At 36.8% G+C, this 20998-nt stretch overlaps 1 protein-coding gene across 2 annotated transcripts in view; it reads right to left on the minus strand.

The window, feature by feature from the left end:
- The window catches only part of LOC145993999 (ATP-binding cassette sub-family C member 4-like), a 215507-nt gene that overhangs the window by 92482 nt on the left and 102027 nt on the right, over positions 1–20998 (minus strand). For both annotated transcript variants that reach the window (XM_083130042.1, XM_083130043.1), the window contains exon 14: positions 3194–3387. In XM_083130042.1, the coding sequence (XP_082986168.1) occupies positions 3194–3387 (194 nt within the window). The remainder of the gene's footprint in view (positions 1–3193; positions 3388–20998) is intronic.

Raw genomic sequence — 20998 nt, forward strand, 5'->3', positions numbered from 1 at the left:
TCAATGTAAGGGACCAAGTTTCACACCCATATAATACTACAGGCAAAATTACTGTTTTGTATATTTTAACTTTTAGTTTCTTAGATATTAAACGAGAAGACAAAAGTTTATTAAGAGAAAAGTAACATGCATTTCCTGAATTGTCTACTTTTTATTTCCTCTTTAATATAATTTTCATTTGTTAATATTACTCCTAAGTATTTGAATTTGGAAACTGGTTCAAACGAGTTGTTATCAATAATTAGATTTTGATTCTTAACTAACACTTGGTTTCGGCCTGTAAGCATATATTTAGTTTTTTCTTTGTTAACTTCCAAACCTATCTCTTTAGCAGTTTTGAAAAATATTTTAGCATTATTCTTAATTGTATTTATATCATCCCCTAATAAGTCTACATCATCTGCATATGCTAACAACTGAGTCATACCATTTAATTTTTGTCCTTCTTTAGTTATTTACCTTTTTAACAGCATATTCTAAGGCAAAATTAAAGAGCAATGGATATAATGCATCTCCTTGTTTTAACCCATCATGAATTGTAAATTTGTCAGACACATTAATACCCACACGAATTTCACTTTCTGTTTCACTGGTGCATACTTTTATCATACTAACAAGCTTCTTAGGTATTCCAAACTCTACTAATATATTATATAATTTATCTTTTTTGACCGAATCATATGCTTTTTTGAAATCAATGAATAGCTGATGGACATTTTGATTATATTCCCACTTTTTTTCAAGTGTCTGTCTGATGTGAAAATTTTGATCTGTAGTTGATCTGTTACGTTTAAATCCAGATTGATAATCACCTATAATTTCATTAGCATATGGGGTAAGTCTTGTTAAAAGAATGTTAGAAAATATTTTATATGTTGTTGAGAGTAGAGATTTCTACGGTAATTATTGCAGTTCATTTTATCACCTTTTTTAAACACAGGAACAATTATGGATTCTTTCCACTGTTGAGGGGTTTCTTCTTTATTCCATATTAAACAAATTAATTTATGAATTTGACATATTAATGAATTTCCACCATATTTAATTAACTCAGCTGGTATTAAATCAATGCCAGGTGCCTTGTTATTCTTTAGCCTTTTAATAGCATCCTTAACTTCAATCAAGTTAGGTTCTGGAACTAAAGGTTCTGCTGCTTGTACTTCATTTACTTCTGATTTATCTCCTACATGAACATTTAAAAGGTCATTAAAGTAGTTCTTCCATCTATTTAGAATATCGCTTGGGTCAGCTAGAAAATTACCGTCTTTATCTTTTATCAAGTTTACTTTAGGTTGCCACCCCTTTCTATATTTCACTCTGTCTAGGATCTGAAAATTTCTCCACATTTCATAAATCGTTGGATGCCCTGGCGGGAGAAGGGAGTAAGAAAAAAAAAAAGGAAAGAAAGAAATTCACAAGCCCTGTGTCCCATCTATCACTGCGCAAATAGTGGCGCGAGACGGCTCCACCAATGAACACGTGAGAGGGAACGGGATTGTGTGGAGGGGGAGCGACTGCAATTACCAGCCTTCGCAGGAGCGTATACTGCTTCGATCTGCCCACTCGATACTCTGCCACATGCGCGGTCTTGCTCCAGAGAAACCCGGGACAGAGTATAATAGTTATGTCGTTTTTCGTACATAATGCATAAAGGATTTGGTTTGGTTTCATTCTTAAATATTTACACGCTCCGTATTTTCTAGGGGGGCGAGAAGCAAATTCAATTTATCCCAAGACGCAGGAATTTCCCCATAACTGAATATTTCTTAAGCAAGACACCGACAAGGAAGGCTCCATATGGTTGTCATTGATATTTGAACAAGACCAGATCAGTTCATGATTGATTTTTTCTATGTAGCATCACTCTTCTGCCACTTTTGGCTAATCGCGAAGATGAGGATGAGTGATGATATGATGAAATTGATCAAGCGACGTTCACAAACAACACCCATGCCCAGGCTGGAATTCGAACCAGGACTATTTGCGTCGTAACCATGGAGACCGGTTAGATATCATATATCCAACACGCTAGATAAAATCGGAATTGTGCTACAACATTTGGGTCCTATTCCTTGTGAGGGGCCTTCCCGATGGCGTAGTGGTAACATCGTCGCCTTGTAATCAAGCATCTACTCTCTCAGATTAATTTTTGAATCCAAAACGACGAAAACTAGACTCAACGATGAAGTTTTTATTCTCACGAAGGCTAGATTGGAAATGGAAAAGAAATCTCCATTATGGAGAATTTGCAACAGTTACAACAAATCTCAGTAAAAGTTCGGTATAACGGAGACACATTTATTCAATTTTACAGAAGAAACTACTTACGGAAATGAGTTTCTACAAGGTTTCCAACGTTCGTCGAGGTGTTTTCTTTCATCGTAGAATATATTTGACCGGGAAATCATGTATTTTTCAAGAGAAATATCTCACCGTCGCACACTTCCGATTGATTTCATTTGCTTCGCCTACGTGAACTGCATGCTGCGTACATTTGATGACGTAATCCCCTGTCAGTGTTTCTAACCCCCCTTTTTTTCACTATGCTTGCCTAACCAAACCAAACCTAACCTAACCTTATCGGAAATGGTTCGTGGTGCTATCGTGAATGGTTCTTGGGGCTATCCGTGAATGGTTCGTGGTGCTATCCGTCAGCTAACCGGGTTATCCGTCATCTACCCGTGCATAATGTACAATTTGCTCACGTGACGAACACCATAGTAGGTATTTTTCGGTGAAGGTTGGAAACACTGCATTCAAACAACTTGAGTCAAAATGTGCCCGCCATATTGTGTGTCACGGAAGCTAAGAAAGGAATAAAAAAACATCACTGTAAATGTGAAAAATTGTGTTTGTTTTCGTCGTGTAAAAAGCATAATGGCACCTTGAACTATGTTCCGCAATACACAATAGGTAAGCTCAAACCCTGCGAAACACAAAATATCCGATTTTAATGTGTCTCCGATATACCGAACTTTTACCCAAATCTCTAATCAACAACAAGACCATTGACATCTTTTCTATGAACCTGAGGGAACTCAGTAGATTCACTATTAACACATGAAATGGTATAAGGTAGCAAGCACGTATTACAGATCTAACTGTATTCACTTTGAATAAAAAACTCTGTAATTAGGTATGTACTCTGTTGAGTTCAATAAATAAGTAAACCGTTCCTTGTGAGAGCACTTACCAGCACATGAGCCAGCCGTTCATTCCGGTCCAGCAGACCTGAGCAAGCACCAGGAGAATAACGAAGAGGAGGAACGTGCACATGTTGCTCCCTGCCTTCAAATACTGGAAGTATATTTGGCTGCTCACCCTGCCCTCTGTCCTCGACTCGGCCTCTTCCACGGGCTTCTCTTTGGGTTCATGGTTGGGCTTCACCTAAGGAAATGCAATGAACTAGGGATGTGACGAAGCTGAAAATTTACCGATGCCGATGTACTCACCGATAATTTTTGGAACCGATACCGATGCCGATATTTAACCGATTCCGATACATAAGATTATTAAACAGAAATGGGATGTTATTTTCAGCATGACAAAAATAAATTTGCTATGTACATTTCTATTGCATATCATATGTACCGTGCGTCCATTTCGATCTGCAGCCGAGAGATCGGGAGAAGCGTGGCGGGCGGCACTGACGGAGATGCCGACATTTGCGGCCTGAAATGCCCGCTTATTTTTATGGACATATGCAGACATTTATATAAATATTGCAAAACGAGCACTAACCTGTGTTATAAGAGTATGGTTTTAATTTTAGTAGCTTAGTGACTGTATGTGCCGATGATTTTGACACGCCCACCTCTTGTGAAACACGGCGTAGAGGTTTGTTTGGAGAACGTTCTAACGCTGCACCAATATCATCGAGTTTTGCTTCGGTTAGAATCCGTCGTTTTTGCTTAGGTGTTTTAAAATTTAACGATACAGTTTCTCGTAATTTAAGGACAAGATGTCTAACCGTATCTCTGTGTGGAGTTGAAACGCATGGGAATTTCTGTACAAATTACCTACACACGTCGCGACACGAGTTTGTTTTCACGTAGGTACGTGTCATACATAAAAAAATCTTTGTTCTAACGTGAATCTTGCGGCTGGCATTCCAATCGTCTCACTGACACGTCACACATACACACTATAATAACACAATCAAGTAACTGCAAGTAACCAAGAATAACACTCTTGCGCACAGTACGAAATTAACACGCTCTTGGTTTACATTGCTCGCCACTATAGCCTATTTACAACTCTGTCTTCATCTAGTCGCGAAGGAACAAAAAACTCGAGCTCGGAGATTTCGGATTGCAAGGAAGCTCACGAACACTATTGACTTTTAACTGTTTCTTCTACAGCGTAATCTTGATACAGTGTTGCACATTCAAAACCTCCAAACGATCCCCATCGGCACAAAACTCTTTCAAGGACATAAACTTAAGCAAGACGTTACTGGTCAAAACTATGATTAAAATGTTTTATTATCTGTGGCTCTTAACATCGTTTCTAAAGCGTATTTTTTTGTGTATATAAGAGCAGAACTTGGATGAATTACAGAAGAACTTTTGCGTGTTATAACACAGGTTAGTGATAGTTTTGCAATATTTATATAAATGTCTGCATATGTCTATAAAAATAAGCGGGCATTACAGACCGCAAATGTCGGCATCTCCGTCAGCGCCGCCCGCCACGCTTCTCCCGATCTCTCGGCTGCAGATCGAAATGAACGCACGGTATATACATATATATTCTCAAGAGATGCGAATGTACATTTGCATCTACAAAACATTATGTGAACCTAGAGATTTAACATTAGTACACAAGCAGTTCTTTGAAATGCAAAATTAATTCCTGTTCTGCCAGATTCAACTTCAGAAATACGAGATTTGGAAGCACTTCAGGAACTAACCTACTTCTTCTCTTATCTCAAATCTGTTCAGCAACACTGAACACTCAATCACTGAATACTGATGCAGCAGGTATGCCCAAGTATTTTCTCAGGACTTGCTTCAGGTTTGAATATTCATTTTTGAATTTCCAATAAAACAGCAGATCTTGGTTCAGCAATGTACTGTTTTATTTCCGATTTATAGTTAGGTTGATCCTCTAATTGATTTTGCAATAATTGTATTACAAAAACTCTACAATAATGAGGAATCATAACCAAATTTTCAATAAATCTTACAAAACTAAAATATGGAAACTTATTAGAAGGTAAAAACTCTAGTATAATCTGTACCGGTTTAAATATCGGATTTTTGCCGATTCCGATACCGATGCCGATGTGTCAATTTCGGCCGATTTTCATACATCTGTAATCGGCTTCGGCACATCCCTACAATGAACCATATTAGTGGCGACATCACAGTAGACCAGTGTTCCGCAACCGGTGTGCCGCGGCACACTAGTGTGCCGTCACAAGGTGAAAGGTGTGACGCGAACTTTTACCTACTATTGCAATATTGCAAGAAATTAATTGTCGATTTTAAGTAAGAAGGTGCTTGTTTATTCTTGATGATAACTGTTATATGTATTTTCATAGAAATTGAATGTAATTTATTTACTCAATATTGTTATAGTTTGCTCATGTTATATGTATTCTCGCCTGTAATATTGGGCCGGTTTGATGGGTTACAGGCGGCAAGCTTTGTGTTCACCGCAAAGAAAGCCAGGTAAGACTTTTAGCAAGCCTTTTAGCGGCCCGCATCAATCATACAATAGAGCTATTCAAGCGAGTTCTTTGTTTGTAACACTGCATCTTTTGTGTATGGCTGGCTGTTTTGTGCCTGTTTGTCGGCGCTTCTTAAACTAAACAGAAAAATGCAAGGTAGAAACGAAAATATTCTGACTAGTATGGATAAGATTCAAGGATTTATTAATAAGTTGAATTTGTGGATACAGACAATTGAAAATGGATCGTGTGAGATGTTCCAAACTGTATGGCCCCTTGCTGACGATAACAAGGTGTTGATGGACTTAATTAAAGAACATTTAGTACTCTTGCAGCAGATTTTCAAAAGATATTTTGGAGAGAGCGTTGAAGATTTTGACTGGGTTCGTGATCCATTCAGTATGGATTCGAAATATCTTCCGAAAAATTTAGGCTTACAAGAGGAACTGGCAGATTTGAAAGCAGACAGAACATTGAAATTCAAATTTTTCGAAGTGCCTTTGGATACATTTTGGTTGTCAATAAGCAGTGAATACCCGGCTATCTCCGAGATGGCAGTTAATGTGTTATTACTATTTTCAACTACTTATTTGTGGGAACTGGGCTTCTCGACGTTGACTGCAATTAAAACATCAAAGAGAGAGAGACAGACTCAAATCCGTCGATGAAGAAATGAGGCTTGCTTTGTCAATGATTCCGCCACGAATCAGCCGTCTGTGTGCAGCTAAGCAGGCTCAAGTATCACATTGAAGGTATGAGTAGAGTTATTTACTTTAAAATTCGTATTAGAAATGTGTATTTTCTACAGTGAATTAAAGTTAATAAATTTTTAATAAATGCATAAGTTTATTCAAGTAGTGAGATTGATACTATTATAAACTCAAGAAAGTATGAACCCCCCTCAAGCAGATTTGGCTACACTTAAAACAAGCTCAACATGAGCATATGAGCTTTTTGCTCAAGTGTGGAACCCCCTCTAATCCAAGATTTTTGTAAAAAAAGCCCTCATGGATTCCATGAGAAAGTATGACCCCCCTCAGATTGATGAGGCTACACTTATAAAAGGCACTTCTGTGAGATTGTTGTCCATAAATTTGTTAAAAATATGCCCCTCTTGATATTTTTTTTGGCCACACTTAAAACTAGGCCAAGATGCTTATAAGAGCCACACACCCATACCCACCCACACATATTTACTTCTGGTTTAAGTTCAATTGGATACCAGCTTCAATTTGCTTATCTAATATTAAAATATTATATGCAGAGACCCTCTAGAATTGCTCCGTGACTCTCTCATTTCTTACATCATAAACATATGATTTTTCACCTATGAGAATAACACTACATATGGTGTCATCAGGTAATGCCTCATGGAATTCACAGATAATTTTAATGTTTGTCCTGTCATTCACCACAACTTGTTTCCTTTTTGAAGCATTGATTACAAACATGGGTCTCTGTGCTTTGAATTCATCTGGTGTGTAATACATGTCAGTATTGCCTGTAGTGACTCTTTTGAAGGATGTAAATGCCTCATATAATTTGAGGAAATCATTCTTGGACATGTCTAAATTATAATTCTCTCTAGGAAAGACCTCATTTCTGCCATTTTTATGATATATGTTCTTGATGTTGCAACTATCAAATTTACTTGAATTTTTTTCCTGATTGTTGTGTCTTCCAGTCTGAAACAATACCACTACAAAATCAGGCATGTCATATTGTATACTGGAGAATGAATTTGTAGCATCAAATTCATAATATGTACCAGATGCGGGCTTCTGTACACATTGATATGTATAAAATTGCAGAGGAACCTGTGGATTTTTTATTATATCAGCTTTGTATTTAAGAGCATAACTGGCCTCATATTCAACAACAGGGATTCTTAACTCCATAGTCTGAATAATGCATTTGCCTGCATCTGGTAGGGTATTAGGCAGAGCTTCCCCTGTAGAGTTTATTGCACTGTACCTCATCAAAGCATTATTATCATTGGCAGCTCTTCTAAATGTAATTCTTAACCCCCCCTTCCACATAATATCTTTGAAATCTGAGAAGAATCCTGGCAATAAGCGCATGGGGAACAGCACTGTGTGGTTTTTAGATAATATCTTATCACCAGCCTCAAATCCACCAATTTTGTAGTATGAAGCCTCTGTTTTGGATAATTTTAATGTGGCCAAAGCTGTGGAGGTAATGCCGGGATAATCCACTCTGTTTATAACAACGCCATGCTTTCTGATCTCAATTTCAGAGAATAGATGCGGCACAAAATTATCTACCAATCTTATATTTGAATTTGCCGGATAATCTGTTCCATCGAGCTTTACAACATCAAATTTGATGTATAAATCTGCTCTGTGGGGGTGTATAAATCCATCCCCTACATCAAGATCAACCTCAATCTCTGTGTTGGGTTGATTTAAAATTGCAAATGTCCTCCTGTTTGGAGGGAATGATTGTAGCTCATAACTCTCAATATTTTCCATTTTCTTCTTGTATGTATTTTTATTTAAATGTTAATCTCTATGATTGCAGTTGTTGTGGCTCCAGCAAAATCAACTAATTCTTCTTTTTCATTAGTGACCATCAATTCAATATAATCTATTCTATTATGACACACAGGAAAATATAATGTTGGGGATGGATTGTAGATGATGGGCTCCATAAATTCAGAATTAGGTTTGAATGTTGCAATAATGCCAGTTTGTTTGTGAGTGCCTATGCCATTTGATTTGGTGATCATACCCTCAGCCACATTACAGTGAATATTCAGAGTCTCTATGGCTAAGAATTTGGGTATATTAATAGCAGTGTGTTTGATGACCGGTTCAAGTTTTGTGTTGTTCTCAAATCCTAACAGCTCTCCTATAGTACCCAGATCCACTGTCTCTGTAGCAGATACAATCTCTACTCTGTGAGTGACAGAATTTTGACTTAACACTACACCTCTGGGTAATTGAGCATTTAGAGTAGATAGATTATATTGCCCTGGAGTGATGACAATTTTTTCATCACCTACTGCAATTGTGTTGTTGTGGTGCGTAATATTGGGGATCAAGTACATGCCATAAAATGCTCTGAGAGCTATTGTTTTGGGATACACTATGTCATCATGCAATTTGAGTTTCAATATTGAATTTTGGCTGGTGAGATGGAATACCCCCATGATGTTTCAGATACCACAGGGCTTTTTGAAAATTTTCAATTGATGGTTTATTTATTTGAGACATATATCTAAGAACAGATAAACACAAATGTCCACAATTAACATCTTTGAAATTTTGAACACGGGCATTATTGTAATACAGATTAGCTGATTTTAGATATTTTATTAAATTTTCAGGTGGAACACCTCCAAATGAATCAAATACAAATGCCTCATTTTTTAAATATTTAAGATAACAAATCCAGTGAGTGCCCTGATTTTTGTACTCATCCAAATTAACAATGCCACACTCTTTGTTAAGTGGTTGTTCTGGTAAAGAATCAGACATGTACACACCTCTAAAATGTTTGATGCCCAGTGGCTTGATTAAAGCTTCAATATCTTGGTTTGTAAGCGGCTCTTGTTTTTTTTAAACTTATTCATGGCTCTTTTAACACCTTTGCCCTGTTTCTCCATGGCCAGGTTATGGCGCTTCTGTTCATCTAATTCTGCCCTATTCTTCTTGGCATCTATTACTGTTTTTGCTATGGCAGCTGAACCCCCAGCCAAGCTCCCAACAGCCCCGAGAGCAGCTAAGATGGCAGGGATGGTAAATATAAATCCCCCCACATGTGATTTTTTTCTTGATTGCTGTAATTTTTTTAATTGGGGGGTACTAAGCAACAATTTCATACCATGCCCTTTTGCAATACAAGAATTTTTTTTCTTGCGCTGCTTTTTGGTCAAAAGACTGTCAATAGTTTTAAGAGATTTGAGACCTGCATAAGGTACTTGATACATAACACCCTTGGCCTTCATTGTAGGTTTATTATATACATATTCACAACCCCCACCCCAGTTTTTGTTTGGTGCTCATAGCTATGGTGGTTCCCAATGCTGCTATTTTTTCACTCAAAGAAGCATCTTTGCTTACAAATCTGCCAAATGCAGCCTCTTCTAATTTCTTGTCTGCAACATGTCTCTTGTCAAGATCAGAATGTGTGTTGTATGCAATATCATGGTCTCTACAAGCAGCATCTAAGGGATTAACACCAGGATCCCCTCTGTTTAATCTATGGTCCAATTTTGTGCCTGGACCACAATATTGATAGCCTGGAATGTGTAGTTCAAATGGCAGCTTGTTTATAATGTCATTAACCAAGCCCCGACCCTCAGAAATATTCCAAAATTTAGGTGGTAGAGTATTAATAATTTTTATAAGATATCCAATCCCCTTAGTGTCATTCACTATAAAATTAGACAATTTGGTGCTTATCATGTCCATAATTCCAACCTTTTCATTGTAAAAATTGTTGTTGCCAGCATTTTCCTCCCCAGCTATTACTAAAAACCTATCTACAAGTTTCCTGACATCATCAACCCACACAAATTCTTTAGGCAGGGTGTTGTATTGTTTGATTCCACTGCCAGTCTTGATTTGTGACCATATGGGCTTGATTAAATTATTGTATTTTGCCCCACTGCTAGACTTGACTCTTTTTTGTGTGGGATCATTGTTCTGGTATAGAGCATCTGATTTTATTAATATTTCTTTGTAATCCTCATAATCCTGATCTGTATAGCTGCCAGGCCTTTTCCTAGTCATCAGTTCCCATAATCCAGGTGTTCCGAGATACTTAACAAAAGCACCTTTTTCTCCAAGTCGAGATTCTGAATAAACAATTATATCATCTCCCATAAATGTTACTCTGAAATTGCCAATTCTATGTATGATGCTGCCATCAAGCTCTGTGTCAGCATATAAGCCAAACACCTCATCTTTATTGTCTTTAGGTGTGGTTAAATATTTTTGAGCAAGAAGACCCAATTCAATAGGATCCTGAGTAGCTTCAATTCTTCTAGGAGCAATAGGACTAGGTGTATGAATACTGGAAAGTGGGGTGAATGGATAATCTAATATGTTCCTTGCAGCTACAGGTACAAGCTCTGTGAGCAAATTTTGATTTTGCTCTGTAACAGTTTTGATATTTTTACCTAAATTATTAATAGCATCAATTACAGGCTGTTCTGTTTGTTTGTGTTTTTCATAAATTCCTCGGTTCTCTGATTTCCATCCCTTAAATCTTTTTACAAGATAATCTCTTAACTTAAGATCATCAATGATTGGCCTTTTCATGTTTATTTATATATGTTTCAATGTCTAGAAAATTGTTGATTTTATTTCTATATTTACCAGTATTGGGTGTTCTTGTCATATCAATTGTGACAAACCCATAACTGTCCTGGTTCCAGCACTTGCTGCAAATCTTGGAAAAATCATTGTAGCTCAAGTCCCCACCTACATATTCATCATGTATGTGTTTGAGGTTGGTATGGTCTTGATGAAACACACATATAAAATTGCTGTTGTCACGGATCAGCTGCTTGGGTATTTTTGAAAAAGTCTGTGCCAGGTAGAAGCAATCAATGTTTTTGTGCCGGCCCTGTGTAAAATAGTTTCTAACCTTGTTTTGATTATCCAATATAATGTCATCAAACACAACAACAGAATTATCGAGACACTCATGAAGTGGCTTAACATCTGGTTCAAAAGTGGCAATATCCAATCCATCATATAGCTTCATCAGCTGCTGATATTTTAATTGTTCCAAGCTCTTAGAGAAGATATACAAGTGCCTGTTTTTCCAGTCTAACCAGTTGGGTGCCAATAAAAAATTATCAACCATTAGTGTAGTTTTACCACAAGCAGATGGCCCAACAATAAGACACCTAATATTATCAGGTAGCAATTTGCCATTTCTCTTATTTTGTTGTTCAGGTTCTGGCAGCCTTTTTATAACATCCCAGGTGCTCATATTATTATTTTGTTTGCATCGATCCAGCTGTGTTATGGAAGTCCTAGCCATTTGACAAATAATTTGTTGCCTTTTCTGCGGATAATTTTTTCTATGAGATATGTGTCAGGCTGTTTAGTTTTGCTGAGCTCTTGTTCATAGAACCTGCCTTTGAGAATTTCTCCTCGGTGATCCTTTATTATATATGTGTTAAGGGTCCCGGGTTTAATTTGAACCACTGTAAATAATTCTTTGCTCCAGTTTCTTGTAAAGCCTCTCTTGAATAAGTGCCTATATTTGCTTATTCTTACTTGATCCCCCACCTTGTATCTGGCCTTTCTTCTTGTTGGCTGATATCTAGGATAATAAACAGTGCTGATCAATTTTTGCTCATCAGATGAAGTTACTTCAGAGGGTTTCATGTTGATTGTGGAATGGACCGAGTTGTTATATTTATGTAGAAGTTCTGGAAGAATATTAATCCATTTATAATTACCCTGCAGGGTAAATTGTTTATACATAAGATTTTTTAAGGTTCTGTTGAATCTCTCTACAATTGAGGCCTTGAGATCACTGTAACTCGAATAATGTTTTATTGCCTGGCTTTTAATAAATTGTTGAAACACTGAATTATAAAATTCTTTGCCATTATCTGTTTGCAAATAGCGCGGGGATCTTCCACTCTGATTGATGATTGTTCTGATGGCTTCTGTAACACATTTTCCAGTCTTGGATTTGAGTGGCACAGCCCAGGCAAATTTTGAAAATGTGTCTATAACAGTGAGTAGATACTTGTAGCCCTTGTTGATTTTGTCTAAGTTTTTCAACTGTCCACTTGCCATTTCAATCAAGTCCCCCTGCCATAAATCATCTATGCCCTTTGTAACTACTGGGAGTCTCTTAAAATTATGTCTGGCCTGTCTGTGTAATTCATCAACAATAATTTGTCTAGACATAATATGTAAACAAGAATATTGCAACTATGGGGTGTTCAGCAGCTGATACTGCAGGATTTTCTAAATATAATTTGTCCCCTATTTGTATTTTAAATTCCAAAGAGCCATCATCTTCAACATAGGCTGTTTCTAATGTATTGGGGTCTGTAAAATCCTGTAGCTCTACACTGGTGATTTTTACTTTGTTATCAGCATTTGTTATTGATAAGGTGGGGTAGTGGTGTGCCTGTGGTTGAAGCCAATATTTGATCTTGATTGGTCTCAATGTGCCCCCAACAAAAAATTGGTAATAAAATTGTGCAGGGGACAGCATATATATTTTGCCACCCGGTGTAAATGGAGAATCATATTCTTTGTTGGGGATGCTGTACAATTCAAGAATTACTGAATGTTTTGGATTCTCGATTATGCCTGTTATTTCTTTTTCTGCTGTGAGCAATCTGCTTGTTACAGATTCAAGATGCTCATTGATGGTCCTAACAACATCATCATGGCCTGGCTTAATTTTTATGTCCACAGCAAGTCTCTTGTATTGTTGCACAATATCTTGAAGCTGGGTGGCAAAAACAGACAGGGCATTTGCTTGATTGGATTCCATAGTTCCTAGCTGTTGCTTGATATTAGCTACAATTTGTTGCAAATTTTCAACAACTGCCAATTTTGAATTTTGAGCTGTAAGATCATGGACCTGTCTTCTGATATCCTCAAATAGGGCATGCAATTCATTAATATGTTGATTGGTTGGTAGAGTGGCCACTGCCTGAGTGAGATGTTTGATCTCTGCCTGGATATTCTTGATATCTTCTGATTTCAATATGCGATTCACTGCTCTCTTAATATTTTTAAGTTCCTGTGATGTAGGCAGATTTGATACTGTATTTTGCAAAAATTCAAGTGCCAATTTCACATTGTTTAATTCAGATGCATCAGCCACATTTTGCATAGCATTTTGGAGCAGAGCTATGTCTGCCTGAGAGGGTGTGGATTGTTGTAAAATTTCAAGTTTTGTTTGGATATCATCTATCAAGTGATGAAAATGAGATAGTTCAGATTCAGTGTTGAGGTTTTCAAGCTTTGTGATTTGTTGCTGGACACTGACAAGTGTATCTACAATCCCGGGCAATCTGGATTCTAGTACATTTGCCAAATCACTTTGCACTGCTGCTATTGTGCCTTCAAGATGGGTTATGGAACTTTGAATTTTTCCAAAATCTTCATATGTTTCAAGTTGCAGCTTAATATTTGCCACACTCCGAGTTATTGCTTTCAAAGCATCAGAAGATGGCAAATTGTTCATAAAATTTTCAAGTGTCTCAATTTTTTCTTTAACCTCGGCTATGGCATTGTTCAAGGGGTCCAGATTAGGTATTTGGAGTGACTGAATCTGTTCCTTTAGAGTGGAAATCACTAGATCAAAATCTTCTTGTGATTTTATGCTTTTGACAATTGTTTGGAGCTGTGCCTGGACATTATTTATCTGCTCTTCCAATTGTTGTTTCAATTGCTCAGAGTTGTTAGCCTGGGTCTTAAATTTGGCTTGAAGAGCTGCTACAGCCTCTTCCAAATTTTGAAAATTATCTAATGTGGCCAAATCAGTATATTTCTGAAGCAACAATTTGAGTTCAGAATCAATTTTAAGAAGAGGGTCCATGCATTGTGATTGCAAATTTGTAATTTCTAATTGAAGACTGGCATTGAGTGTAGTTTGTAAAACTTGTAAATCACTTCTTAATTTCTTGACTCTGACATCAAGCATCAAAATCTCATCACTGTGATCTTCATGTCTTGTATGGCCAAAAATATCGTTAGGCATTTTGTTTAGTAGTTATTTATTATTGAATACCTGATTCTTAATTCTATAAAAAAGGGTATAAGTTTGTCATAAGATCCAAGGACCACAATATATAAGCAGTCACCAGCAGAAACAGTATATACAGTGCCAGAAACCATGTTTGAGTGCTTAATTCTGTAAATATTTCTCCCTACTGAAATTTTAACATCACCCTCAGGGGTTGTAATAAATTGCAATTGCCCACCTACAGGTAATTGGTAATGATTTAAATTATTGTTAAATATGTTCAATGTTTTGCCTGTTTCATCATCAATATCTGTAAGTATGCTGTTCAGATGAATAATTAACAAGCCACTCAGTTTAGACAGCATAGACTGCATATCAGGAGAGGGTTGTGGTGTCGGCAGGTCCATAATACCTTGTTTTTTAAACCCAAATAAGTTCATAGGCATGTTTATTTATTTCAAATCATGCTCTGTGTTTGGGCATTGATCCCCATTTTTCAAATCACAATGACCCCATGGTAAAGTATGAATGCCACATGATAAAATGCATCTCTTATCATCATGTGGGTCCAGAGCCACTTTTCTTACAACATTTGAAGTCAATAAGTGATCCACACTCTGAATTCTGGATTCTGATGTTCTGATTAAACTCTGGGATTTGAGGCAATTTTTATAATCTTCAAATTCAAGCTCTTTTTCCACAGCTACTTTGCCAATGCCCTTGGCTTTTTTAGCAGCAACACCACTACATGTTTTAAAACTGTACATCTTGGCACTTAACCCAGCAAATTCCACAATAACATCACCAAGTGTCTCATCTTTTAACTTGCCGGGTACCTTTTTGTTGTGGGGTTGAATATTCAAATGGCCTGGCAATTCACTGGTATCAAAATATTTAAACAATTCAGGCTGGGTCATATCTTTATAAACATCTTCTGTTTTAATATCAAGAATAAAACTATCCGTGTCCATGTACATCAATTTTACACGATCCTTATAAAAAGGTTTCAACACATCATAATACAATGTTAACATATGTAATTTGGCCAATTCCAATATTGCAGCCCCTACATAAATAGGTTTATCAAACTTAATCTTTGTTTTTTTCATGTTGAAAAGTGCCATATTTTCATCATAAATTCTTCTGTAATTGAAATTAGGCTTTGCAACCAAGTTTTTGCTCAGGCTGGGGTCAGTAATTATTTTAACATCGGTATGTTTTCTGACATTTTCAATTGTTTTGCCATATACAGAATTAACCATCAATTTAAACAAAGATTTATCAAATTGGCTCTTTGCAGATGTTCGAAGCTCCGTGTTTGTATCAATATATGATTTCAACCATCTTGAGTGCCTGAACCTCAAAACTTTGCCAAGTTTGGTCACTTGGACACCATGATTCATCAGGAACTGGAGGTTTTTGTAATATATGACATAGCCTTGTTTTGGCTCCAGTGTCATCATGAGCTTCTTCTGTTTAGAGCCAGGTGAGCACTGAACCTCAGGAATTGGGGGCAGATCAGAAAATTTGTTGTGTAAATCATCTGGAATTGTCAGATCAACCTCTAAGAAGAGTCCATAGTCACTGTCATCAAAGTCCTGAAGATCTTCAATATTGAAATCTTCAACCCATTCAAGCCCTGCATATGGCAGTTTTTGCATCATGGCATGACCATAGAGGCTGTTTGCATCTACATACTGTATATAATTTGATGGCCGTGCTGGATCATAATCAGGCATATATTTGTTATTTGCTGTGGCATATCTCTGAGAACATTGCACCATACCTCCTCTTATATCTTCCTCCATAAACAGATACTTATTTTGATCTTGGATCAGATCCAATTGCTTTCTGGTGTTTAAAAACATTGCAGCCCATGCTAGGCCCGGGGCACTGTAAAAATACACTGGGTCCAGCCCATAATTTTGCATAGAAGATTTTCTGAATGCCTGCAATATATCAGCTAAGAGGGTCACATCAAGTTTCAAATATGCCATGTGATAATCACCAAATGTCTTGCATTTTAAATTGTTCCACATCAATTGGGCATGGTGATAATCATCATCAGTGATTCCAGATCCTCTGATTTTGCTGTAAAACTCTTCTTGTGGTGGCAAAGAACATTCATCAAATTTAGAAAAATCTGTGACATAGTCATATGGATATACACCCTTCCGCCTAATTAATTTCAGGTCCTGATTTGGAAACAAGGCACATGTAATTTTGAATTGATCATCAGATAATTGAGTGGCCAGTGTGGCCAGGCTAGCAGATAAAATTCTGTAAGAATCAAGAAATCTTATGTGAATAGGAACACCATTAACTTTAATTATTTTGCTAATAGCAATATATTTCTCATCATTTTCAGCTAAAATATTTAAATTCTGCTTGTCAAACCCCTCATATCTGATCAAATGATGGAAATCATAATTGGATGCTCCATGGCAAAATATGGGGACAAATTTTGGTCTCTTGATCTTAATATTACAGCTATTACACAGGGCCATTAAGAATTTACCATCTGTATGAGAATGGTGTTTCACCTTGATATTTGTATCTGAAAATTCACAATCACATACCGGGCATTTTTCTGCTTTGTTGAAATCCTCAATCTGTTTCTCTGTTAAAGGCAACATGGGCTTTGATTTTAATAAGATGTTAGATGCTATGTCACGGCACTCATTTTCTATTTTATGTGCAAATATTTTGATGGCATCTGGTCCCATGTATGAATATTCTTTACTAACAACACCATCCTGTACAACCACATAATAAAAGCTGGAAGGTTCATGTAGCTGGTATGGTGTAATTGAAGATTCTTCAGGATCTGGAATGCAGGATGCAAGAGATTTGAGAATTGATTCAAAATCACAGACAATATATACTGGGTGTTCCAACAAGGCTTCAAACTTTTTGAATTTGCAATTTTCACTTGAATTAGGCATCACCATATGAACAGGTTTATGATTTTTACAGTATTTCAGATGCTCAATTAACTTGTTTTTTGCAATTTCTGCATTTTTTTCCCGAACCCCATTCACCATTTTTTGACCATCAAATACAGCTAAGCATCTTCTGCACAACTTAAATATTATATTGGATTTGTCTAGTTGTGTTCTCACTAAAGCTTCAAGATTATGTATCAGAGTATAATGATATTTGCCATCGCCTTCAATTAAGAGCAAATCAATCGGAACAGCAGAATCATCATCAAATGTACTGATTCTGAGAGGTTCTATCGAGCAATTGTCAGTGGAACAAATAAATACATTAATAGATAATTGTTTGCCATTAATATCCCGGGCCTTTTTTTCAAATTTATCAATATTCTGTACAGACATTGGATATTCTAAACCCTCCATTGCATCGTCAAAAAGATGTTCATGTTGTTTGTAATAACTTATTCTCTGAGGATTCCTTGAAACTGGAAACAAAACAGCTAATATACACCACAAAAAGCATTTCTGGTCGGTATTTTCTATATTAACCACGGCTCTTCTGTTTTTAATATTATCAGGTAATGGCAGATATGTAGATCCTTGTAATGGGCAGAATTCAGAAATATTAACATATAACTTGTGTGGAGAACCGCATAGGCTCCATCCAGACTCTTTTGCCGCAAATTCAGAGTGTTTAATGTTCAATTGATCTATCAATCTGCTTATTATTCTGTCTAAATTTGCATTTGAATATACAGGTACAGTTTCTGTTATGTGGGGCTGTATAAATTTTATGCCATTTGGCTTCTTATATTGTGTATACAATTTGAGGGACAGCTTATAAGGGCCATTTTGTGCATTTAGAATTGCCTGTACATCAGGTTTTTTACTGTTCAGAAAATTGTTAATGCCATATCTTGGCTCTGATACAAACCGATAATCCCTAAGTTGGGCATTAAAACTGCTATGGTTAGGTGCATAGCATAGCTGCTTTGCAGGTCCAGCATTAACAGGTGCTTCATGCTTCCTTTTCAGACCAGATGTAGATGGTTGTGAGGGCAATGTTGATGACTGTACAGAACAAGTATCTTTATGTGTATATGTGAAGTATTGCATGTTATATTTTCTATGGCATTTGGGGCAAATTTTTGTGGGAGTTCTGTATTTGTCCGGATTACAAATCTTTTGGTGCTTGGCCCAATTGGGGCTGGATATATTTTTTTTGCATTGATTACAATATTTTTGATTCGGCATTTTTGTTGTTGTTTATTATATACAAAATCTTGGGATTCAAATCAAAATTCTATGCTTGATAAAAATATCAGTTGGATTCAGCACTGTGCTGTATGTGTGTGTGTGTATGTATGTGTGTATGTGTGTTAATATTTTTGGCTTTGGTATTTATATAAAATTTCTTGGGGTTCAAATCAAAACTCTATGCTGGATAAAAATATCAGTTGGGTTCAGCAGTGTGATTTGTAATTCAATTTATACAAATCTGCAATTAAAAAATATAAGCAGCACTGGAACAATACAACCTTACTCTTCAACAGCTCTTACAATACTGGCTGATATGCAATGCAAAATCTCTTTATATACCCTAAGCACGGACCGCATTGAAAATATCTGAAACAATAGGCCAATCAGAATATAACACATAATCACATTATGTCATAAGCACCCAATCAGAAAACAACACATCTGAAACAATAGGCCAATCAGAATATAACACATAATCACATTATGTCATAAGCAACCAATCAGAAAACGACACGTATCTAATAATTTATTGGATAATAATTTGTTGCACAGCATGATGCAATAGAAATAAACCAGAAATAGGCTACAACTTGGCCACAAGTGGACCGGAAGTAGTCAAACCGGAAGTGGACCGGAAGTGGACCAGAAGTGGACCGGAAGTGGACCGGAAGTAAACCGGAAGTGGACCGGAAGTGGACCGGAAGTGGGCAGAAATGGGTAGAAATAGCCAAAAATAGACCGGAAATGGACCGGAAGTGGGCAGAAATAGGTAGAAATGGCCAAAAATAGACCGGAAGTAAATATGGGTGGGTATGGGTGTGTGGCTCTTATAAGCATCTTGGCTTAGTTTTAAGTGTGGCCAAAAAAAATATCAAGAGGGGCATATTTTTGACAGAATTATGGACAACAATCTCACAGAAGTGCCTTTTATTAGTGTAGCCTCATCAATCTGAGGGGGGTCATACTTTCTCATGGAATCCATGAGGGCTTTTTTTACAAAAATCTTGGATTAGAGGGGGTTCCACACTTGAGCAAAAAGCTCATATGCTCATGTTGAGCTTGTTTTAAGTGTAGCCAAATCTGCTTGAGGGGGGTTCATACTTTCTTGAGTTTATAATAGTATCAATACAACTACTTATTCATGTTTTATAATAATAATAAGAAGAACAACAATGATGATGATAATAATAATTGATTACATAACGACGTAATATTTCGTAATTATATTAAGATTCATATGATTTTGAGGGGGAAGACATTTTGGTGTGCCGTGTTGAGTCTAGGTCCGTCTGGGGGTGTGCCGTGAGTAAAAAAAGGTTGCGGAACACTGCAGTAGACAACTGAGCACGATTGAGTCCAAACAAATTAGTCACGTGGTCCTCTTTTATGTCTAAAATTACGTGATTTTCCCCCTTGGACCACACCTTTAAACTTCTAAAATTAATTGATCTCGCATTTAGAGGTCTAAAATTAAGTGATCGCACCTTTAGACGTCTAAAATTTAATGACCTTCCATTTAGATGACGAAATTTAAGTAGTTGTACCTTTAGACGCCTAAAATTAAGTTATCACCTCAGAAACAACTTCTAAAACCAACGATTAACCTTCATGGAACCTTGCGGACGGCAGTTAGAGAATGGTCATCAGCCACTGTTGTCCAGTGTCGAGCTCCATTAGAAAATTATCCTCTTCTCCACATTGATTTTACACTTTTAAAAGTCTCTTTAGATATATTCTTGCCTCTTATCTTCAAGATGTAAAATGGTTACATTAATATAAGTAATAATACTGGATATTGAATATTACATGATAAGAAGATCATTGAATTAGAATAATATAATTGCTCCCTCATCGTATACAATTACATATCAATTGTGTGCAATTAATACTGATTTTCACTACTTATTTATGTAAGTAAGGAGTAGCTTTGATTATATACCTACGGAATATGTTTCATTTAAATTAGATATTTCTGAGTTCGATGTACGAGGTGTGGCAATAAAGTTTCCGGACTCATGCTGTAACCATTTTATTGAAAAAATCAGACAATCGAAATATTGTACCCTTCAATGTAGTCCCCTTGCCGATCCCTACCCCGCTCCACGAGGATCTCCCACTGTTAGATGCAGTGTTGCAGGTCATTTTCTGGTATGCTGTTCAAGAGTCGCGTCGCTTTGGCTTTCACCGCATCCACAGACTCGATCCGGGATCCTTTTAATGCAGACTTGACTTTTGGGAAGAAAAAAGTCCCACGGGGCTAGGTCCTGCGAGTACGGTGGATATTGCAACACTGGAATGTTGTGCTTTGCCAAAAATGTCTTCACAGATAGCGCGTTGAGAGTTGGCACGTTGTCCTGATGAAGAATTCATGTCCATATGTCTGGTCTCCTTTTTCTCACCCGTTGACGAAGGATTGTCAAAACAT

This window comes from Lepisma saccharinum, chromosome 10 (assembly GCF_977018435.1).
Source record: "Lepisma saccharinum chromosome 10, izLepSacc3.1, whole genome shotgun sequence".
Taxonomy (NCBI): Eukaryota; Metazoa; Arthropoda; class Insecta; order Zygentoma; family Lepismatidae; genus Lepisma; species Lepisma saccharinum.